Genomic DNA, 24470 nt, shown 5'->3' on the forward strand with positions numbered 1-24470 from the left:
GTTAATAGCAAGTGAAAAACAAAGGTAAATGAGGAGATAGGCAATGAAAAAGAATCCATATGCTTTCGATGGCATCATGTAACCAGACCTAAACAAATTACATCCTGGGGTACTGAAAGAATTGGCAAAAACCTTTGAACAATCATAAGTACTAGACCGCTGAGTGTTTCTGTGTTGAGCTGTTTGCTAGAGCTAGAGCCTTAGGTAAATTATGTCAGTGGAGCCTCCACAACCACTGAAACCCCCCAGCCATCCAGCCTCTCTCCATCTACCTGATGGTCCCTGGGAAAGGGACCATTCACCATCTCCCATGAGAGAGTACCTCATCCCTAGCCCCTTGCCAACCCAGAGAACCAGGACCTTTTCAGTGACTGTGGAAGCATCCAAGGGACCCATCTACAAGGGGGTCTGTAAATGCTTTTGCCTCTCCAAGGGGCATGGCTTCATTACACCAGCTGATGGTAGCCCAGACATCTTCCTTCATATCTCTGTTGTTGAAGAAGAATATGTGCCTATGGAAGAAGATTACACCTACAAGATGTATTCAATTCCACCAAAGAATGAGAAGCACCAGGTTGTGGAAGTTTTTATCACTAATCTGGAACTGGGAACCAAACATGAGACCTGTTTGGGACATATCATCAGTTCCTAGGAGGCCTCTTAGTACCCCTGCTTCCTCTCTCTCCCCCAGCTTGGCTCTCTTGAAGGACACTGTTCTGGGAGGGGAGGTGGGGCAAGTATTGGGGACAGACAGATGAGTTATGAGTAAATTTCAGCCAAAGGGTGGGACAAGAGTGTAAACTCAAGGGTCAAATTGTGAGATGTGACATCTCTTGAAGAAAGGAGTGGAGGACCTGGGGCAAGGGAACAGGGGTGAGGGGAAATGTCTTGATTCCTTACCACATGAAATGTATTAATTTTTTTTTTAAAAGAAGAGGCTCAGTAGCTGAGTGGAGGATTAAACTTTGAGCCCAAAGAGATGTAGAAAGGGCAACTTGGGATGTATTACTTTCCTAACATTCTGGCTGGGCAACTGTTAGCCCCAGCTTCCACGTAGACTGACCTTCTTGCTATACCTGTGTATGCTGGTACTTTATACCACCAAATCAGACCTCTGGGACACAGGCTCAGTAGGAACCTATGATAGGAAGTTTAGATTTTCTTCCCTGATGTCCCAATCCTATAATGACTCAGCTTGTCACCTCTTAGTGTCCTTTGCTATTCTTAGATGTAGCCTCTGCCTTAGCCTTCCGCTAGAATTACTGATTAACCAGAATGGGGCTGACCTGAGGATGATGGAGACTTGGGAGAAGCAGTTGAGTTCAGGGAATGAGTCTGGATTCTTAGGACTTTATTTCAGTGCCTTTCTTGAGGGGTATAATTGTTTGGGTGGGGAAGCAGGAGGACCCAACAACTGACCAGAGAAGAGGGATTGATGGGAGATCAGGCAGCCCAGCCCTTATGTGAATCACAAGATCCCCTCTGGATGCTCATTTGCAGTTTTAGCTGTGCTGAGCTGCGAGACAGAATCTCTCACTCTCCTATAAAGCTTTAGACAAGTATGAGGACTTCTCTGCTCCTAGCAAAGCCTGTGGTCTTTGGTGCTGAGGCATCAGATTTGGATTCACATCTCTGATTTGGCTGTTTTGTGCTCTGTTTGAACCATTACACTGTGAAAGGTGGAACAGTGGGGGCTCCTGTTTAGAAAACAAAACCATCTCTTAAGGTTTGTGTTGAAACACTAGCTGAATAAGGGGGTAATAGCTTGCTTTCTGACAATCTGGTTAAAGCAAACTTTTTAAATGCATTTTGGATGGTGTCTTATTTTTAAATGTGATATAGTAAATGTTTAGTAATGTTTTTAGTGACTAAGGTTTCTGCCTTAAACCAGAAACAACTCGTAAATATATATATATATATATATATACAGTTTTTTAGGCAAATGAGGCTTTTGGATTTTCTTTGTAACTGGTTTTCTGCACTTTCAGTGGTTACTATACTCTGAACTTTGTGGTTTCTAGAAAATGATAAAAAATTTTAAATAATGCTTATTTGCTGATGATTTGAACAGAAGTTCAAGAATTAAACACTTAACTTTTGTTGAAAAAAAAAACATGAATACTGTTTGAAGTGCCAGGGGACTGATGAAGAGCAAATCCTGGATTTTCAAAAGAGAAAAGAGGGTTAACTTTGCAAACTCTGTAATTTTGACTTTGATTCCTCACAGAATTCTACTATGAATTATTAAAGAGATTTTTCTGAGAACATTAACAAAAGGAAGCTATGATCACTAAGTGATGATGTTCCTTGGGATGAGGTTATGACATAGAAAACTCATTTCCTTCCAGGGTCACTATACTGATAGACCAGGGGAAGGTACAGACACTGTTTTCTTCCACTTAAGCAGAGCATTAACTTCATTTCTCACACAATTTTTGTAGAGAAAATGCAGAGATATGATCTGTTACAGTTAGGTGGATTTGGAAGTAGCTGAATATTTGAATCCATAGAGTAGTTGTTAAAAGTTCTTCGTGTCTGAGAAATCTGTGCTCAGCCTTGTGATGGTTAACATTCTTACAAATGAAATGCAAGAAGGAATAGATGACATGTTCATTAAATATAGAGACAACTTAGATCCAAGAGAGATGGCGAACACATTGGATGATTCAGGATCCAAAAAGATTGCACCTGGCTAGTACATTGAAAGAAGCATAAGAAAAGGAAATATTTTAGAGTTTACTCTAATGATTTGCACTTGGGTTTAAGAAATCAGATTTTCAACCTGTCATCATCATCATCATCATTTTCTTCTTCCCTCACCACTTGTGGCTCCCCTCTCTAATTGGGCCGCCCTACCCTTACAAGTGAGTGCTCTGTCCATAGGAACATAATTTTTGCTTGCTTATATTTGTAAGATACTTTGGGGTTTGGGGGCTAGATTTTTTAAAATTTAATTTATTTTCATTATTTCTTTTTAAAAAGCTAAGGCAATTTACTTTTTGTCCTATGCAGTTTTCATTTATTATTTTTTGAAATGCAGCTCTGAAAAAACAGGCTTTTAAAAAAGCCCATTATGTTTAAATGGAGCTATGTGATTATGCCTTTAAACACAAATCACTCTTTCATTGAGTGGCCAATAATGGCCCCAACTGCCTCTCTGGCTCATTGTTTAGGTTTTGATGATCTAGAATAAGTGTAAATAGTAATTATTTTCTGTTCTGGTAAGAAACTTTGAGAGTCTTCCCCTCCCAGATCTTTGTAATGGTAAACTGGGCCATGTTTTGTCTCAATTCTTACCTATCCTTTAGCAACTGAATGGGTGTTGCCTCAGACAAATAGGCCTGGAAAAGACCTTAATTTAGAAAGGTCAAGGTCACCCACTGAATTCTCGACCATCACTAGTCCTCTTGACTTCTGTCTTATCACTGGACTTCAATGACTCTGGAGGAGAGAGTGAGGCTGTTGACTTTGAGCAGTTCTACCTCACTTAAAGTCAAGACATGCAAGTCAAGATGTCACCCTCATGACATTATCGGTCCTTTTTGAGAATGAAGGATAAACAACAACTATTCTCTTGGTTCTTGGATTTTCTGAATGACTTCAGATTGTTTGGGGATTTGGCATTCCGGACCCTATTGCTTCAATGTTCTCTACATATAGGGAATAAATCAGACACTCCAAAGACAGGAAGCTTCAGGACTGTGCAATGGCATTGACTTTCAGTACCTAACAGAGAGCTTCTACACTGAAGGGGAACTTCAGCAGGATTCCACAAAGGAATGGAAGGAGCTGAGAGATACACCATAGTCACATAAGCTCTCTAAGCTTGAGTGCACTTTCCTCAGAACTCTGTACGAGTGTATGTATGTATGTATGAGCACTATGTGAGTGTTCCAGACCCCAGGCTCTGATAGGTGAGGTTTCACCTGACTGTACCTGCAATTAGACCTTCATGCCCTTTTCCAGCTCTGCCATGATGTTACAACTATCACCTATTTATCTATTCTGTCTGTCTATCTATTTTGTCTGTCTGTCTATCTATCTATCTGTCTATCTATCCATCCTGTCTGTCTGTCTGTCCATCTATCTCAGTCTATCTGTCCATCCATGTAGCTACCTACCATCTATCTTTATTCAGCTGAAATTGTTCTCTCCACAGTTACCAATCATCTTTTAATTGTCTGATTTAATTTTCTCAGTCCTCATACTTCTGGACCTCTGGGCAACATTTGACACTATGGATCAATCTTCCCTCCTATATGCTCTCTTCCATCTGAGTTTTCATGGCACTGCTCTCTCTCTCTCTCGATTCTCTTTCTACCTGTATAACTGATCTTTCTCAGTCTGTTTTGCTGGATCTTCATCTATTTCATAATGACTAATCATGAGTATCCCCAAAGTTCTCTCCTGGACTCTCAATTCTATGTCACTTGATCACCTCATTGGCTCTCATGGATTCAATTATCATCACCATACATGTCCTTCCTAACCCAGACATTTCCTGTTTTAAGGTTCCTCTCAGCTCTGACATTCCAAGTTCTGAGGTCCCTCCTTAGTATGAAATTTTTTAAAGTTCCCCCTCATATTCCAGCATCTAAAGTCTGAGTCTTGGTGAGGTCCATGGCAGGCAGCACAATGACAGAGAGTAGCTCCAGGCAGAGGGACCGCCTCCTGAGCTTGGGCTGAGGTAGCTTTGACTATAAGCTATGGGCTATCCTTCAGTGTTTGTGGTCTGTGGTTACTCATTTCTTTTCATTTGGTGTTTCACTTCTCTCTCTCTTTCTGTCTCTGGGCAGAGACAACTTCAGAGTCTCCTCTCTTCCTGCCTTCTTACATACAGACCCTTCTCATACATACAGACCTACACCCTGATCAGACTTGACTTGACCTTATATTGGATAGTATAAATCCTCCCTGTCTCAGTTGGAGGAGTCAGACTCTAAGGAGATCTGGGGTACAGCCCAAAACTCAGTTTTTTCTCCCACCATTCTCAAGAGTTATGAGGAAACTTGCATTTCCTCCTCCCAGCTTTCCCTTTGCTCTTAATCTTGGTTGTTGATTGGATATGGGGAGCTATGGACTTTAGGGAGTGTCATAGCATTTAGCATTTCTAGCCAGAGCATATCTCTCTACTGGATCAGAGATGCTGCTGCTGCTGCTCTTGATATTCCAGACCTTGCGGGGTGAGTGGGGTAAGAGCCAGTATTGGGATGGTTAAGGTAATTTCCCAAGGGTCGGGGCTGTGGGCCAGTGGACAGACTATAGACCTTGCAGCCAAAAGGTCATACATGGAGTCCAGCTTCTGCATCTGGTTGTGAGCCCTGTTCTGAAATCTCTTCCTGCTTTAAGAACTGTGGCTCTATTATTTGAAGTGTCATGATCAATGTCTCCTGAGTATCTTTCTGTCCACAGGGTCCTCGTCCCAGAAACCAGGGTATGAGCTGGAGGTCCCAGCATCAGTGACAGTACAAGAAGGACTGTGCATCCAGGTCCCTTGTTCTTTCTCCCACAATTCATATGCCATAATCCGTAGCTTCAACACTTTTGAATACTGGTTCAAGGAGGAAGCCAACATTAACAGAGACAAGCCAGTGGCGACAAATGACCCAATCCGGGAGGTGCAGGAGGAGGCCAGGGGGCGATTCCATCTTGTTGGGGACCTTACAAAGAACAACTGCTCCCTGAGCATCACCGATGTCCAGAAAAGGGACAGTGGGCAATACTTCTTCCGGATAGTGAGTGGAGAGAGTTTGAAATTCAGTTACAAAAGTTATTTGGTTAATGTGAGTGTGAAAGGTAAGGACCTTAGTGACAGGGAAGGGATCTAGGCCATGGGCTAGAGGGAGCTTCCAAAGAATCCCTGGGAAGTGGGGTCCCTCATGTTGCATGTCTCACGGGGAGGGCAGGCCACAGGAACAAGTATTCCTCCAGTCATTGCCAGTGGCCAGGGGAGAGTACAGAGGGCATAAGACTTGGGAGAGGGATTCACTGTGGGCTCCTCTCTTTGGAAAAAACAGGGCATGAGTCAGGGCAAAGCAAGTCAAGAATTGGCAATGACTGGCTATCCTGTGAGTCAGAGACAGAGCCAGGGATATTGGAAGAGGGATGGATATCTAGGTTATAGAGGCCAGCATGAAAGCCATCATGGTGGAAACCATATCGTGGGCTCCTATTTGCTGAAACAGGGCCCCTGAGGCATCAGGCCCTGGGGTGATGTAGAAAGGACAGAGCTGCCATCTTGGAAGGGACATTCCTTTGGCAGGGGAACCTGGAGATATATCAGGGATGGTCTTGAGGTTATTAGTTATCATTGGAGGACCCTTATGTGAGGTGTCCTTTGCTTTCTTTCCCTCCAGCTCTGACGCAGAAGCCAGACATCTACATTCCAAGGACCTTGGAGCCTGGACACCTAGTGAAAGTGATTTGTATTGCCCCCTTAGCCTTTGAGTGTGGGACACCCCCTATTTTCTCTTGGACAGGGGCTTTCCTCTCTTCCCAGGAAATCATCAGAGAAACCCTCTATTTCTCTGAGCTGGCATTCACTCCAAGGCCCCAGGACCATGGCTCTAATCTTACCTGTCAAGTGACACTCCCAGGGGCCAGAGTAAGCCTAGAGAGAATGGTCCAGGTCATGATGGCTGGTGAGTGCTGGGAGGCAAGATATCTCCCTCTGAGACAATACCGAGGTCCGATCTATGTGTGAGAAGAATAGGGCTTAGGAAATCTGATGGTGGAAGATATGTGGTTGCAGAGATGGAGGCCTGAGAGCAGACCCTGGAATCAGGGATTGGTACCTTGGATCCCTACCCTTATTTATTTCTTCTTTACCTCCTTTCAGGGGAACAGAAGAGCTCTTGGCCTCTGGTACTGACCCTGCTCCGAGGGGCCCTTATGGGAATTGGCTTCCTCCTCACCTATGGCCTCACCTACCTCTATTATAGCAGGTATGTCTGCCTCCTCCTCCCTTTTTGGCCCTGGGTTCTAGGTCCCCAGTACCCTCAGCCTCAGCTTCCCCCTTTCAAGGATGAAATGGAAACCACCCACCATGGTTCCCTAGTGTCTGCCTGCCTGCTAGGGCTCCTTCTCCTCTGAGAGTGGAACTGGGTGCCCTTTACAGGAGCGGAAATCACTAAGGACAAAGTGAGAACAGCCAAGGCACCTGTACTGACCATGGACCCTCAATCCCTCCCCACACCTGGTCTTCAGGCCTGTGCCAAGGATAGAATCAGGACTGAGAATGGAAAATGCCAGACATGGGGGCCTGGGTGTCATAAGACCAGAGTTCTAGCCCATGCCCTGACATCCTACTTTGGCTGACTGGACCACTTCCCTTCTCTGGCCTTTAGTTTCCTTATCAGAAAAGACAATGAATATTTAGGAGGGGAAATAAGAGAAGTACGGCAGGCAGAAGTCACAGCTGCAATAGAGAGAAGGAGGTGGAGGAAGGGAACAGGGACAACAGCCCCAGCAGCCACCAGGGTTCCTGGATTCCTTGTCTGGGAGCCTGGCACCTTGGCTGCCTCAGAAGCCAATCACAGGGAGAAGCTCCTCTTCTATTGGTGGGTTCATAGATTTAGATCCAGGTGAGATTTTGCAAGTCGCTTACTTCAGCCCCTCACATTATATTTGAAGAAACTGAGGCCTGGAGCCAGACAGTGATTTGCCTATGGTCACTTCGCCTATATGGGCAAAATTGAGCCTGGAGAAGGCTTCAGCAAGAAGGAAGAAGAGCCTTTGACTTCACCCTGCCCTCAGTAGACATCCATGACTGAGAGTAACTGGACAGTCATCGGGCCAAAGATGATGTGCTGTCACGTTAGATGGCTAGAGCCTGATCTTGACCTCTCACGTCCATCTGTTGGTAGAGTTGTTCCCCATTCCCCTCAGGTCCCTGCCTCCTGCCACAAGCAAGCCACTCCTGAAATCAGGTCCTAAATGAACTCTCTCCCTCCCAAACTTTTCCCAGAGAACTTTGCAGGATGATTCCTTTGCTCTGTCTTGCCACCTTATGCTACATTTATTTGCAGAGGTTCTGTATGCCCCATCTTCCCCACCCCCAGTAGAATGTCTGCTCCTTGAGGTCAGGGACTGGACCAATTCTTATCTTTTTATGTCCTGTGAGAGTATAGGGTCTCATAGATCATAAGCCAATGTTTATTTGAATTTCATTAAATTGAAATTCCAGGAATTTTCTTCATATAATTTTAAATTTTTTATTGTGATTTTGATATTTATAAATATGAGCATTTGCATACATGCAACAGAATAGAACAAGATTTTATACAAAACAGCTTGCTTTAAAAATAAAGAATCACATATTTCAAAGCTGTCCTGCTTTCTGTATCTCCATGTTAACTTTTTCTATTCTTTCCAATTTCTTTATTTAAACATTAAGAAAATAAATGCCATACTGATATCTTTTTTATTATTTAATTTTCCTCTATATTCCTTCCCCTACTCCCTCACAGAGGGCCAACCCTAATGATAATCTTTTTTAAAGAAAAAAGAGTAACATGTGAAAACAATCTACAAAAATGCCGAATGACAGAAAAAAATCTGTCAATAGCTGCAGTGTAATCCACCTGGGGACTCCCTATCTTTGCAAAGGAGTGAGAAAAGCATCTTATATCTCTTCTTCGTAGCTATGTTTGTTCTTTGAAATGTTTGATCACCATTTTTCATTGTGTTGTGGTTATTTGTCTTTCTATTTATATTGTTGAGGTAGCTAAATGGCACCATGGATAGAGTGTCTCAGATGCTTTCTACAGGCAAACCTTGGAGATTTTGGGGTTTTGATTCCAGACCACCACAATCAAGCAAATACCACAATAAAGCAAGTCACATGAATTTTCTGGTTTCTCAGTGCATATAAAATTTATGTTTACACAATCCTGTAGTGTATTAAGTGTCTAAAAGAAGTCTAAATGTCTAAAAAAAACTCCAATGTACATATCTTAATTAAAATACTTTACTGCTAAAAAATGCTAACCATCACCTGAGCCTTCAACAAGTCATGATATTTTTGCTGGTGGAGCATCTTGCCTCGGTGTTGATGGCTGCTGACTGATCAGGTTAGTGGTTGCTGAAGGTTGGCTGTGGCGATTTTTCCTTTTGTGAAAGATTTCTCTGTGACATGCTTATTTGATGGCATTTTCCTCGCAGTAGAACCTCTTTCAAAATTGGAGTCAAACCTTTCAAACCCTGCCACTGCTTTCTCAACTAAGTTTATATAATATTCTTTGGTATTGTTGTGTCTCAGAGAGGAGGGAGACCCAAAGAGGAGAGAGAGAGATGGGGGATGGACTGGTTGGTGGAGCAGTCAACACACACACAACATCTATCAGTTAAGTTCACCATCTTATATGGGTGTGGTTTATGGCTCCCCAAGACCATTACAATAGTAACATCAAAGATCCAAGATCACCGATCACAGATCACCATAACATGTATAATAATAATGAAAAAGCTTGAAATATTGCAAGAATTACCAAAACGTGATGCAGAGACATGATGAGAGCATATGCCGTTGGAAAAATGGTGCCAATAGACTTGCTCAATACAGGATTGCCACAACCCTTCAATTTGTGAAAAATACGAAATCTTCAAAGCACAATAAAGTGAGGCATGCCTGTATTCAGGTGACCTTGGGTGACTCATTTTACCTCTCTCTGCCTCAGTTTCTTTGTCTCTCAGATGGAGATAATAATAGCATTAACTTCACAGGGTTGTTGCTTTTGCAAGCTTTGAAGTGCTACACCAATGCTAACTATTGCTGTGGTTATCATGTAGGTTATTGTTTTGACTCTCTCCACTTCAGCTCATGCACATCTTTCCATGATGCTTTGAAATAATCATATTTGTCATTTTTAAATGATGGTAATATTCTAAGTCATGTGACATAACTTGTTCTTCCATTTCTCATTTAATCACCATCTCCTTTGTTTTTACTTCTTTGATATCACAAAAGTGCTGCTATAAATATTTTGGTTTGTATGGAAACTTTTTTAAATAAATCAATGACATTTTTGGGGGTATATGCCCAGCAGTGGAATCTCTGGGTTAAAGGGTATGAACCTACCACTTATTTGCATATTTCTAAGCAGTTTTCCAAAGTGCGTGCATTAATTTACAACTCCATCAACAATGCATATGTTTTCCACAAAATTATCTTTCCACAAATATTTCACTATCAGTCATTCCCATCTTTTGTCATTTTGACATTTTGCAGCATTTGTTTTGTAACAAATTTTCATATGCTCATTAATAGTTTGCAATTTTTATTTTGAGAATGATTTTTTACATCCTTTGAACACTTATTTATTGGGGAATGGCCTTAGATCTTACACACTATTTTTATTTGTCTATATATCTTGAATAGTAAACCCTTATCAGAAAAATTTATGCAAGAATTTTTTCCCATTTAACTCCTTCCTTTTTTATCCTAGATTCATTAATTTTATTTGTGCCAAAGATTTCAATTTCATATATAAAGCCTGACTATTTTTTCTTTTTTACATTGTTTCTATTCCATATGCTCATCTTCTTTTACAGGGCCAGAAAGTAATAGCTTCATTTATTGATCACAATTGTTAGGCAAAGAGGACAGTGTGGAGGAAAATATAGGATTTATACTCATAATGTATACACAAATGCAATCACCTCACCCCTGAAATGTAAATGGATAACAAAAGATTACAAAGCAAAATCCAATTACATACTATTTAGAAGAAACATACTTGAAACATAGAGATTCAGAGTTAAAATGGAGCCTGAAACAAAATCCAATCTATATCAACTTAACAACAACCAAAAAAACAACTCAAGGTTCATAATTTCAGATGAGGCTTCAGCAAGTAGAGACAGATTAAAAAGAAATAAGTAGGGAACTACATCATGCTCAAGGTGACTTAAAAGAAACATTAGTTAAATTCCAGGGAAAAATAGTAACATGATAGTAGTAGGGGACTTCAATCTATCTTTTTCAGGCATAGATAAATCTACCTCCCTCCCCAAAATAAAGAAAAAAACAAGGTTTAGACATGAATGGAACTTTAAAAAAGTTAAAGGTCATAGATGTCTAACAATTATTGACTGGGAACACAAAAGAGTTTACAGACCTCTGAACTCCATATGGCACTTTTACATAAAGATTATTTAAAATAAAGGGCCATTGAAAGTTGAATTAATGATTATTTTGAGACTAAATAATGTAATCCCAGAGAACATTTGAGACAAAGAATAAGTGGTAGAAACAATAGACAATTTCATCAAAGAAAATGACAAAAATGAGACAACATACCAAAACTTATGGCAATCTGCCTAAGTTGTTCTAAGAGAGTACTTCTATCTCTCAGTGCCTTAATTAACAAAAGCGATAAACAACAAGTCGATGAATTTGGTAAAAAGAAGTATTAAAACACAAAAGAAGACAAAGCAACCCCCAACTAAACCACAAAGTAGAAATTCTGAAAATAAAGAGTAGATTAATATAGTTTTTAAATTCCACATTGAATGACAAATAAAAGTAGGAGCTCTTGTTATGAAAATAAAAATTAAGAAAATGTATAGACATATAATTTGATTAAATAAATAGAGGGGAGAATGAAATGGTTTGTTTTAAAAAAGCCAACAATATGATTAAAACAATTGGAGAAGAAATACAATATATTATCTGAAATTATTTAGTCCATTTATATGCCAAAAATGACAACTAGAAGAAATGAATGCTCACAAAACACTAATCATTCAGATTAACAAAAGAAGAAATGAACTACTTAAATTACCCGATCTAAGGAAAAAAAAATAAGAAGCCACAAATGAGCTCCAAGAATACCTCTCCAGGAATGGATAGCTTTACAAGTCAAATTGATCAAATATTCAAAGAAAAAATTAATTCTAATATTATATCACCTGGTTGTAAAAACAGGAAAAGTAAGAGCTCTTTAAATTTCTTTGTATGATACAAATATGATACTTGTAAATGAATCAGGGAAATATAAAGCAGAGAAAGAAGCTATGGAGTATTATCCCTAATGAATATTGATAGAAAAATTTAAACAAAATATTAGCAAATAGATTAACAATATATTAGAAAGATTTTATACTACAGCCAGGTTGCATTTACACTAGGAATAAAAGGTTGGTTCAGGCTATGGAATATAATGAAATAATAAGTCCTATTAATAATATAAATGATAAAAGCCACATGTTTAAATCAATAAATGCTGAAAAGGCTTTTGATAAAATCTAAAAAAATGTTTGGGGCAGCTAGGTGGCTCAGTGGATAGTGTTGGTCCTGGAGTCAGGAAGACTCATCTTCTTGAGTTCATATCTAGCCTCAGACACTAACTAGCTATGTGATCCTGGGCAAGTCACTTAACCCTGTTTGCCTCAGTCTCCTTATCTGTTAAATGAGCTGTAGAAGGAAATGGCAAACCACTGAAGTATCTTTGCCAAGAAAACCCCAAATGGGTCATGAAGAGTTGGACAGAACTGAAAAGGACTTAACAATACATGTTTATATAGAGAAATCACTTGAAAGCATAAAAGTAAAAGTACTTTTTGTTAATATAGTAAATAATATGCACCATAAATCAATAGTAAACATGTAATGCAGAAAGTTAGTAGCTTTTCCAACAAGGTCATGGCCAAAGCAAGTATGCTCATAGAAATGTTAACTGTAACAATGAAATAAGAAACAGAAATGAAGGGAAAGAAGAAGCAAGACGAACATTTTTCCTGATGATGTGCTTTCCTTGGAAAACTCTAAAGAATCAACTAAAATTAATTGAAACAATAAATTAATAATTTGCATGATGCGAAATAAATCCCTATAGATAATCATCCACCTCATACATTGCCAACAAAACCCAGTATGAAGAGCTAGAATGAATAATTCCATTCAAAATATTTACAGAATTATGAAATACACGTGTGTCTATTTAGCAACACCCAGGTATTATATACATTTAATTATAAAATGTTCTTTAGAAATAGGTCAAAACAACTGGTGAATTGTTAGTTGTTCAAGGGTTGACTGAGTTAATGTAATAAAAGTAACACCATGATTTGAAGTGATTTACTTTTCCAGTACTGTACCAAACTTCCATAGGATTATTTCATAAAGCTAGAAAATTAAGAACCCAATTGAAATGAAGGAACAAATGATCAAAAATTTCCAGAGAAACAATGAAAAAAAAGTTAGACGAGGTGTTGAAGTACTACATTTTAAATGAAACTACAAAGCCATAACATTCAAAAGAATTTGAAAATGGCTAAAAAAAAGTTGACCACTGGAAAACATTACATGCATACCATACTGAGAGAAATGAACACCATACTCTAGTGTTCGATGAGCTCAAAGAACCCAGATATTGGGGTAAGTACTTACTATCCAACAAAAATCAACAGGGAAAACTGGAAAGCTATTTCGGAAGTTAGATTTAGACCAGCACGTCAGTCCATATCACTAAGGTTAGACACGGGATTTAGATAAAGAAATCAGGGAAAGAAGGGGAAAAATCTTTTAAGATCTATAAATAGGGGTAAGTTCCTGAGCATCTCTCAGGAATGGGGAAAGTAGGTAAACTAGGGATAGAGAAGATCAGGGAAGATAGAATCAACCATTTTGTTTCTATAAAATTGATGTGTTTGAACTAACAAAACCAATGTAGCAAAGCTCAGAAGGAAAATAATTGATTGAGAAAAATAATTGTTGTAAGTTTCTCTTACAAAGATCTTATTTCTGAGATATATAAGGAGTTGATGCAAATTTGTAAGACTAACAGCCATTCCCCAATTGGTAAATGATTAAAGGATATGAGGAAGAATTTCCCAAAGGAAGACGTGACAGATGTGCATAGCCATATGAAAAAGGAGCAATTACTAATAATTAGAAAAATGCAAATTAAAGCAACTCTGAGATTCCAAGTTATAACAATCAGATTTGCAATGATAGAAAAATATAAAGCAAATGTTGGAGAGTCTGGGGAAAATGAGACAGAGTAATGCCCTATTGGTGGAAGCATGAATTGGTCCAGCCATTCTGGAAAACAATTTGGAGTTATTTCCCAAAAGTCACTAAACGTTGCATGCTGTTTGTCCCAGGGATACTTCAACAAGGTTGATATACCAAAGAGGTGAAAGAAAGAAGAAAAGAACTCAAATGAATAAAAATATTTATAGCAGATTTTTTTTTTGTAGTAGCAAAGTATTGGGAACTAGTGAGGTCTTCACTTGGGAATCCTGGATATATTCTTTTCCCTTCCACATCTTGACCCCTTAGTGAACCAGTTCAACTTTACCCTGCCTCTTCTCTGTATTCATTTACTGTTTTAGTCTTTCAATAACTCCCCTTTCTGAAACCCAGACTCGAAGTACTCCCATCATTAACTTCCTTTGTTCCTGTTCACTTGATGTTACCTGAAAGTGGAGAAAACTGTGAAACTACGTTGTCAGTCATTGAAGAATGAATCTAAACTCATTAACAGATTATCATGGTTCACAGAGGTTTATCTTTAGGTAGAGCTGTCTCAGGGTGTCAGGCAACTATAGGTGGCTTGAAGGTAGTATAGATTAGGCACTTCTTTGACAGAAGATGGTTTCTGCCTGAAGAGTGTGATGGAATGGCAAGCCAGGCCCTCTAGAGGAACAAAGATGAAGCACACTCCTTGTCTTCTGCTGGAGAGCTGATGGCCAGTACAGGAATTTGCTTTATTTGATTATGCGTATTTGTTCCTAGTGTTTTTTCTTTGATTGTTCTATTGGAGAGAGAGTAAGGATGAAGGAAGCAAAAAGAAACATTTGTAATTAGGAAAAAACAGTGCCAAGAATTGATCTATTGAGATCAGCAAAAGTATATCATCTATTTCTTTTTTCATTTAAAAAAATAATATGACCTTTAGTATTTATGTCATGTTGTTATCATTTTGGCCAGGTCTGAAAAGCATTCCTTTGAAAGTTTAATTGGTATAGCATTAAAACCGTAACTTAATTTTGTAGTTTTGTAATTTTGAGTATACTGACATAGCCTATCCATTAGCACTGAATATTCCTCCAGCCATGTATATTATTTTTATTGGTTTAAGGAATACTTTGAAATAGAATCTTCGATTATTGTGTGTGCTTTGGTAGATTGACTACACAATATTTCATGCATTTTTCAGTTATTTCATATAGGATTTCCATTTCCATTATTACCTCTTGGATTTTATTATGCCAGTGTTATTTAGTAGCTTGCAACATCTGCTCCAAATTACTAATATTTTATTTTTTCCAATTACATGTAAAAACAATTTTTAACCCTAATTTTTTACAATTTTGAGTTCCACATTTTCTCCCACCCTTTCTTCCCTCCCCCATTGAGAAGGCAAGTAATTTGATAAAGGTTATATGTGTGTAGACATTCAAAACATATTTTCATATTAGTCATGTTGTGAAAGAAAACACAGACAAAAGAACAAGAAAAAATAAGAACGCATGCTTCAATCTGCATCCAGATTCCATCAGCTCTTTCTCTGAAAGTGGATAGCATTTTTCATCATAGGTCCTTCAGAGTCGTCTTGGATATTTGTATTGCTGAGAATAGCTGAGTTATTCATAGTTGATCATTATTCAGTATTGTTATTACTGTTCTGGTTCTGCTCACTTCACTTTGCATCAGTTCATTTAAGTCTTTCCAGGTTTTTCTGAAAGCATGCTGGTGATCATTTCTTATCCCACAATATTATTCCATCAAAACCATAAAGCACAACTTGTTCAGCCATTCCCCAATTGATGGGCATCCCCTCAATTTCCAATTCTTTATCACCATAAAAAGAGCTGCTATAAATATTTTTTGTACATATTGGTCTTTTTCCTTTTCCTTTGATCTCTTTGGGGTACAGACCTAGTAGTGGTATTACTGGATCAAAAGGCTGCACAATTTTATAGCCCTTTAAGTAGCTTGCAATGTTAGTGAAGCTATGAAGGCTTTTCAACAGACATTTACTAAGTGCTTATTATTAATTTATTAACGATTCCCTAGAATTTTCTAAGTAATCTACCATATGATCACCAATAGAGATAGTTTGGCCTCCTTTTGGCTTATATTAACACTGTTCATTTGTTTCTTCTTTCATGTCCCTATTGCTAGCATTTTGAGAATTATATCAAATAATAGAGAAATTGGGATCCTTGCTTTACCCCTGTATTTTCTGAGAAAGCCTCTGCTGTATGTCCATAGCATATGATAGTTGGTTTGGGTTTTAGGTAGATTTTTTTCACATTAAAAGAGATTCCTCTATGCTTATTCTTTAAAGGTTTTCTTTTTTAAATAGTAAAAATGAGTGCTTTCCTTTGTCAAATGCATTTTCTGCATCTATCATGATGATCACATGTTTTTGTATTTAGTATAATTCATTATGTTGATCATCTTCTTACTGATGAACCATCTTTGCATCCCTGGCATAATAAATCCAACATGAACATAATGAATGATTTCTTGGACAATATATTAGTCAATGATATTGGTCTAAATGTCTCTTCCTTTGCTTTATCCTTCCCTGGTTTAGGTGTTAGGATTATATGTCATCAAAGAAATTTGGTAGATTGCTTTGCTTGCATTTTAAGAATAATTTGTATAGCAATGATAGTAATTGTTTGACAAAATCCTCATATACTTAAATGTAAAATAAATTTTCCTATATATTTATAGTAATATTAATGATTATGATGACAGTATGTTATTTTTCTGGAGGTGATCTCTGTATACTTTTGGGTAGACCTTTCTTTTCTATATTCAGAAGTTCTTGATTCTTGGTGCTTTTCTTGTATTATTCTTTGCATTATGTGTGGAATTCTGATTTCCTTTAATTTGTCATTTCCTTCTAGGAGGCCTATGATCCTTATGTTGTCTTTGTACATCCTTTAAGGTCATTATGTTTTGCCTGTATAGAAATCATGTGCTACTTTTGGAAGGGGGAGAGATGAGTGAAAATCTCCTGCTAGATCCAACCTTCCCTCCACTGGAAACAGTAACTGTTTGACCAGTAGGGGACCAGTTGTTGGAGGTGTATAATTGTGAAAAATTCCTTGCATCAATCTTCAGATCTGACTGGCTTTCTGGTCAGCAGAACCTATGTCCTTAGTTAAGGGTCTTTAAGTAGTGGTTAGAGGTGACCCAGTTTCCAAGGCAGACAAGGTTAGGATCAAACATCGCAATTAAGTTTTCTCACAATTCCCATAATTGAATAAAGTTTTCTCACAGGACAGAAATTGAACTAGACCCATAATTGAATAGAAAGGGCCCCGAGGTAACTCCAGAATTGAGTCTCAAGATGGAGTCAGTGGGGTTCACTCAATTCCCATAATTCCCTGAATTCTCTCATGAGACAGATGGAGAAAGAGAAAGGACCCGAGTGGAGTTGAAGGAGGGTACCTGGTGTCTAGCCCAAATTTGCCTCTTTGTAATTTGCCCCCATTGCTTAATAGTCTGCCCTCTGGGGACTGGAATAACATGTCTGGAACTTCTTACATATGATATCAGTTTCAGTACTTGAGGATGTCTATCATTTCATCTCTAAGTAATTTCTTCTTCAGTCTGAATGCCCCCTGTTCCTTCAAATTTCCTCATATGTCATGGATTCAAGCCATTCACCACCCTGGTTGTCCTCTGGCCACCCCCCAGTTATCAGTGGTCTTTCAAAAATGTGGTCCTGTGAGTTGGACACAATGCTGAACAGGGTATAATGCAAAGTGAATGTCCCCTCCACAGTCCTGGAAGCTCAAATGAATCCAAGATGGCATCAGTGTTATTGGCTACCATATCTCCCTGCATATGGATGTGATAGTCTGCTCAGTCTCCTTGATCTTTTTCTGATGAAGGGCTTTCTAGTCATGCTTCCCCCATGTAATACTTGTAATGTTTACTTCTTTAATACTTGGTAAGACTTGATATTTCTTTCTGATAAATGTTATCTCACTAGATTCAACCCAATGTTCAAGCCCACAGAGAACATTTTGGATCCTGGTTCTTATCACCCATCATGTAAACTACTTGGCTTTGTGTCACCTACAATGATGAGCTGGTCTTTCACATCTTCGTCCAAGTCATTGAGAGAAAAGTCAATAGCACAGGCCCCAGCCCAGATCCCTGGCATCCTCCACTGGATGTTTCTTTCTAGGCTGATACTAAACCATTTATCAGCATGCCTTCAAGCCTGCTCTGAGTCTGTATGATGATGGGATTGCTTATTTGACATGCTTCTTTCCTACAATAGTTTGAAGTTCTTTATCAATAGCTTCACCAAAATTGAGGAAAAGCATCTCTCTAGAATTCTCCTAATTTATTCTGGTGGTCTCCCTGACAAAATTGTTTAGTGAGGAGAGCCCAATTTGTTTGCATCACTATGTTCTTTACTCCAGGTTTGCTAACCATTGAAAATAATCTAATCAAAGCTGTCCCAGGAATTTAAGTCTGGTCTAGAGTCTGCAGACAGTGCTCTGTTCTCTATCCTTGAACATGAGGACATTTATCCTTCTTCAGTCCTGTAGGATTTTTCCTGTTCTCCATGGTCGGAGGTCACTGACTAGGTCTTAGCAATCACATCTACATGTTCTTCCAGGATGCAAAGATGTGATTCATCTGGGCCAGGTGACCTGCATTCATCCAGGGCAGCTGGGGGTGGCTGTACTATCACCTCAATTACCAGCTCCCTGTTAACTAGCTTAATTCTATCATTTTTAGTGCAAAGGTCACTCACACTTCTTGGCAGAACAGCCAGAAGGCAAATGAGGCTAGATCAGTTCTGCCTTCTTCCTCCTGTTGTCAGTTACTGTCACCCCACCCACCCCAAGAAGACTCCCTGTCTCTTTCTGGGTCCTCCTCTCTTCACTCTACCCCACCAAAAAACCTATTCTCTTGATTGTCCTTGGATTTCCTGAATGACTTCAAATGATTTGGAGATTTGTCACTAAGACCCTATTGCCTCCATCTTTTCCACTCATGCAGAGAAAACCAGCTACTTCAAAGACAGGCAGCCTGAGGACTGTCCAAGAGCCCTGACTCAGTGCCCAACAGAAAGTTTCACACACTGAAGGGGAACTTCAGGAGGGCTCCACAAGGGGAAACAAAGAGCTAAGAGCTACTCCTTCATTACGTGTGCTCTCTAAGCTTGAGGGCACTTTCCTCAGAACTCTATGAACTTGTAGGACTGAGTGTCCCAGGCCCCAGGCTCTGAAAGGAGAGCTTTCACCTGATTGGATTATAAAATTAGGTCTTCATGCCACTTTCCATCAAGAAGGCACAGGAATTTTCTAGATCTCTCATCTTCTTTCTCATCTCTTGTCTCCTCTTGTCTCTTGTCATCTCCTGTCCTATCCCGTCCTGTCCTGTCCTGTCCTGTCCTCTCCTAACTTCTCCTATCTGTCCTGTCCTATCCCGTCCTGTCCTGTCCTGTCCTCTTCTCTCTCTCTCTCTCTCTCTCTCTCTCTCTCTCTCTCTCTCTCCCTCTCTCTCTCTCTCTCCCCTCCCTCTTCCCCCACCCATCTGTCTTCCTCATCATTCAGTTGAAATTGTTCTGTCCATAGTTAGCATTGATCTTTTAATTGCTCAACTTAATTTTCTCAGTGCTCATACTTCTGGACCTCTTGGCAACATCTGATGCTATGGATCAGCCTTCCCTCCTAGATGGTCTCTTCTGTCCGAGTTTTCACGACACTGCTCTTTCTCTCCATTCTCTTTCTACCTATGTAACTGCTCTTCCTCAGTCTGCTTTGTGCATCTTCATCTATTTCATAAGCACTAATCATGAGTACCACCAATGTTCTTTCCTGGACCCTCTTCTCATTGCTCTCCATTCTGCATCACTTGATCATTGCATCAGCTCTCTTGGGTTCAATTATCATCACCATACATGTCCTTCCTAACCCAGACATATCCTGTTTTAAGGTTCCTCTCAGCTCTGACACTCCAAGTTCCGAGGTCCCTCCTTACTATGAAATTTTTTAAAGTTCCTTCCCATATTCCACCATCTAAAGTCTGGGTCCTGGTGAGGTCCATGGCAGGCAGCACAATGACAGAGAGTAGCTCCAGGCAGAGGGACCACCTCCTGAGCTTGGGCTGAGGTAGCTTTGACTATAAGCTATGGGCTATCCTTCAGTGTTTGTGGTCTGTGGTTACTCATTTCTTTTTGTCTGGGTCTTTTACTTCTCTCTCTCTCTTTCTGTCTCTGGGCAGAGACAACTTGGGCATCTCCTCTCTTCCTGCCTTCTTACATACAGACCCTTATTATACATACAGACCTACAGCCTGATCAGACTTGCCCTTGACTTTATATTGGATAGTGTAAACCCTGCCTGGCTCAGTTGGAGGATTCAGACTCTAAGGAGATCTGGGGTACAGGTGGCCTGAGGCCACATGCTAGAAGGCTTTGAATGTTCCTGTTGAGAGTTCCAAGCCAAAACCTCATTTTTTCACCATTCTCCAGAGCTGTGAGGAAATTTGAATTTCCTCCTCCTAGCTTCCCCTTTGCTCTTAATCTTGGTTGTTGATTGGATATGGGGAGCTATGGACTCTAGGGAGTGTCATAGCATTTAGCATTTCTAGCCAGAGCATATCTCTCTACTGGATCAGAGATGCTGCTGCTGCTGCTCGTGATATTCCAGACCCTGGAGGGTGAGTGGGGTAAGGGCTGGTGTTGGGGTGGTCCAGTTGGCCCTCCAAGACTATGGGGGTGGGGTGTGGCAGTGGAGAGACCACAGGACTGGGAGCCAGAAGGCCTTACATGTCTTCCTGCCTCTGCCTCTGATCATGAGCCCTTTGGCCAAGTCAGCAAAATTTCTTTGGGACTCAGTTTTCTCATCAATACATAAATGAATTGAAGTAGACGATCTTTAAAGTCCTTACCTGCTTTGAAGGTTGATGTTTTGAGTTCTCTTCCCTTTTGAGCAATCTCTATTATGTGGTTGCTTCTGACTCTCACATGCTTCTTTCCATGTTCTATGCTCGGATATCCTCTGTTCTGAGAGCTCTTCCTGCTTTAAGAACTGTGGCTCTATTATTTGAAGTTTCATGATTAATGTTTCCTGAGTATCTTTCTGTCCACAGGGTCCTCGTCCCAGAAACCAGGGTATAAGCTGGAGGTCCCATCATCAGTGACAGTACAAGAAGGACTGTGCATCCAGGTCCCTTGTTCTTTCTCCCACAATTCATATGCCATAATCCGTAGCTTCAACACTTTTGGATACTGGTTCAAGGAGGAAGCCAACATTAACAGAGACAAGCCAGTGGCGACAAATGACCCAATCCGGGAGGTGCAGGAGGAGGCCAGGGGGCGATTCCATCTTGTTGGGGACCTTACAAAGAACAAATGCTCCCTGAGCATCACCGATGTCCAGAAAAGGGACAGTGGGCAATACTTCTTCCGGATAGTGAGTGGAGAGAGTTTGAAATTCAGTTACAAAAGTTATTTGGTTAATGTGAGTGTGAAAGGTAAGGACCTTAGTGACAGGGAAGGGATCTAGGCCATGGGCTAGAGGGAGCTTTCAAAGAATCCCTGGGAAGTGGGGTCCCTCATGCTGCATGTCTCACGGGGAGGGCAGGCCACAGGAACAAGTATTCCTCCAGTCATTGCCAGTGGCCAGGGGAGAGTACAGAGGGCATAAGACTTGGGAGAGGGATTCACTGTGGGCTCCTCTCTTTGGAAAAAACAGGGCATGAGTCAGGGCAAAGCAAGTCAAGAATTGGCAATGACTGGCTATCCTGTGAATCAGAGACAGAGCCAGGGATATTGGAAGAGGGATGGATATCTAGGTTATAGAGGCCAGCATGAAAGCCATCATGGTGGAGACCATATTGTGGGCTCCTATTTGCTGAAACAGGGCCCCTGAGGCATCAGGCCCTGGGGTGATGTAGAAAGGACAGAGCTGCCATCTTGGAAGGGACATTCCTTTGGCAGGGGAACCTGGAGATATATCAGGGATGGTCTTGAGGTTAATAGTTATCATTGGAGGACCCTTATGTGAGGTTTCTTTCACTTTCTTTCCCTCCAGCTCTGACACAGAAGCCAGACATCTACATTCCAAGGACCTTGGAGCCTGGACACCTAGTGAAAGTGATTTGTATTGCCCCCTTAGCCTTTGAATGTGGGACACCCCCTATTTTCTCTTGGACAGGGGCTTTCCTCTCTTCCCAGGAAATCATCAGAGAAACCCTCTATTTCTCTGAGCTGGCCTTCACCGCAAGGCCCCAGGACCATGGTTCTAATCTTACCTGTCAAGTGACCCTCCCTGGGGCCAGAGTAAGCCTAGAGAGAACTGTTCATCTCAGTATTACCTGTGAGTATTGGGGGCCAGGACACTTGCATCTGAAAACACGGATACTTTGTGGATGGAGGAGGGGAAATCTCAGACTGGCAAATAGAACACTTCTGGAAGACTTAGATCCTTAATAGGGCAAAGTAGCACCTGACATTTTACAGAGGGCAAAGCTATAGCCAAGAGTGTCTGAGACTGGATTTGAACTCAGGTCCTCCTGACTCCAGGGATGGCACTCTATCTACTAGCTGCCCAAATCACATGTCCCTTGGAGAGTCTTACGTATGTAATCCTTTTTCTCTACAGATAGAAATGGTACCCTCACATTCTTTAAAGGGATCCTTTTGGGAGCTGGGATCATGGCCCTTCTTGCCCTATGTCTCATTCTGGCATGGTGAGTGAGGCAGCTGGCATTGGAGCTGGGATTGGGAGTGGGAGGAAAGGACTATCTCAGTGGTGGGATTGGGGGTCATGTCACAATGTTGGGCTCATTTCTTTAGGGTGAAGCTCCTGAGGAAGAAGCAGGTAGAGAACTTGGGCCCTCAGGACAGCAAGGAAGTGGATAATATCAATCAGGTCTCCAATGGGGGCCCTTTGGTGAGTGACTTGACCATGGTCCTGAAACACCATTCTCACCTTCCAAAACTCAGCAAAGTTAGAAAAGATTCAAAAATGATTTCTGGCACTTACAAGCCATGAGGAGGGGGTGGTCTTTGCCCTGGTCAGGGCACATTTGGAGTGTTATGTTCAGTGGATCTCAGACAGGGTCTTTCCCCTCTCAGTTTCCCAGTTTTTGAAATGAAGCAGTTGGGCCAGCTTCAATTTAAGTATGATTTTTAAAAAGTCTTCTAAGTGCAAGATCTGAGGTACCATGGTGTAGTCTAGAAAGCTGGTGGTGGGGTCAAGGATACTTGGTTTCAAGTAATGTTTGTGAGTTCTACTAGCTGTGTACCCTGTGTGTTCTTTTGTTGTTGTTCAGTCATTTCAGTTGTGTCCAGCTCTTCATGACCCCATTTGGGGTTTTCTTGGCAAAGAAACTAGGAGTGATTCACAATTTCCTTCTCTAGCTCATTTTACAGATGAGGAAACTGAGGCAAACAAAGTTAAGCGACTTGTCAAGGGTCACACAGCTCATAAGTGTCTCAAGCCAGATTTGAACTCAGATCTTCCTGACTCCAGGCCCAGCACTCTAACCACTGAGCCACCTAGCTGCCCTATGCTGATGAATGGTGTAGTCTACCTTAATGAAATAACAGGTTGGGTCTGAAAGAAACATAGTGCCAAGTACTGTGTTTGGTGCTTGAGATGAAATGATTATGAAATAGTCCTTATTTTCATAGAACTTAAATTCTTCTATTGGGCTGGGGTGGGAGGGGAGAAAAACAACACAAACTGAAAAATATGAAATATGTTATCTCATATATTGTTCATATGATAATAATTTGGCAGGGAGAGAGAGCTAACTACTGGGGCAGAGATCAAGAATGATTCTTGTAGGATGTAGCCTTTGAATTGAGTTATAAGTGAGTTTCTTGTTGTCATCCAGTCATTTTTCAGTAGTGTCTGACTCTTCATGACCTCCTTCGAGGTTTTCTTGGTAAAGAAACTGGAGTGGCTCTCAATTTCCTTCTCCAGCTCATTTTACTGATGAGGAAACTGAGGCAAACAAGGTGAAGTGACTTGCCCAGGGTCACGCAGCTATTCAGTGTCTGAGGCCAGATCTGAATCCAGACTTATCTTCCTGATTCCCAGCCCAGTGCTCTAACCTCTGTGCCACCTACCTGCCCATAAAGCAAACTAGGGGATTCTAAGAGGCAGAGGTGAGTAACCAGAGAGAATGCATTTCAGGCATGTGCACTGCCTCTGCAAAGGTACAGAGGTTGGACATGAAATATTGTGAACAGAAAATAACATGTAAGTCCTTTTGCTTAGAATATCAAGTGCCTTAGGGAAGAATGTTTTAATTAGCCTTGAAACAAAGTTTATAGCTAGATTGTGAAGGGCTTTCCAGTGAGAGTTTGCACCAACATCTGAGACGCTGTCAGCCAGTCAGCCAGCCAGTCAGTCAGTCAGTCAATAAACACTTATTAAACACCTGCCACGTGCCAAGCAGTGTGCTAAACTCTGGGAGTACAAAGTAAGGCAAAAGACAATCCGTGCTCTTGAGGGCTTATGTC

General features: G+C 40.6%; 3 protein-coding genes across 3 annotated transcripts in view; all 3 read left to right on the plus strand.

Moving 5' to 3' along the window:
- The first annotated feature begins 211 nt into the window (after positions 1-211).
- Positions 212-652, plus strand: LOC118838827 (calcium-regulated heat-stable protein 1-like). The gene has a single exon (XM_036746197.1). The coding sequence runs from the start codon at positions 212-214 to the stop codon at positions 650-652; it is 441 nt and encodes a 146-aa protein (XP_036602092.1).
- A 4491-nt stretch (positions 653-5143) lies between these two features.
- LOC118836378 (sialic acid-binding Ig-like lectin 14) lies at positions 5144-7253 on the plus strand. The gene is made up of 5 exons (XM_036743690.1): positions 5144-5183; positions 5413-5796; positions 6357-6641; positions 6839-6944; positions 7118-7253. Exons 1-5 carry the CDS (start codon positions 5144-5146, stop codon positions 7131-7133), a joined length of 831 nt encoding a protein of 276 aa, XP_036599585.1. The 3' UTR covers positions 7134-7253.
- A 13343-nt stretch (positions 7254-20596) lies between these two features.
- Positions 20597-24470, plus strand: part of LOC118839557 (sialic acid-binding Ig-like lectin 13) — an 85759-nt gene continuing 81885 nt past the window's right edge. The window contains exons 1-2 of the mRNA XM_036747032.1: positions 20597-20653; positions 21086-21469. Of these exons, the coding sequence (XP_036602927.1) occupies positions 20614-20653; positions 21086-21469 (424 nt within the window). The 5' untranslated portion in view covers positions 20597-20613. The remainder of the gene's footprint in view (positions 20654-21085; positions 21470-24470) is intronic.

Source organism: Trichosurus vulpecula, chromosome 2 (genome assembly GCF_011100635.1).
Source record: "Trichosurus vulpecula isolate mTriVul1 chromosome 2, mTriVul1.pri, whole genome shotgun sequence".
In the NCBI taxonomy this organism is placed as follows: Eukaryota; Metazoa; Chordata; class Mammalia; order Diprotodontia; family Phalangeridae; genus Trichosurus; species Trichosurus vulpecula.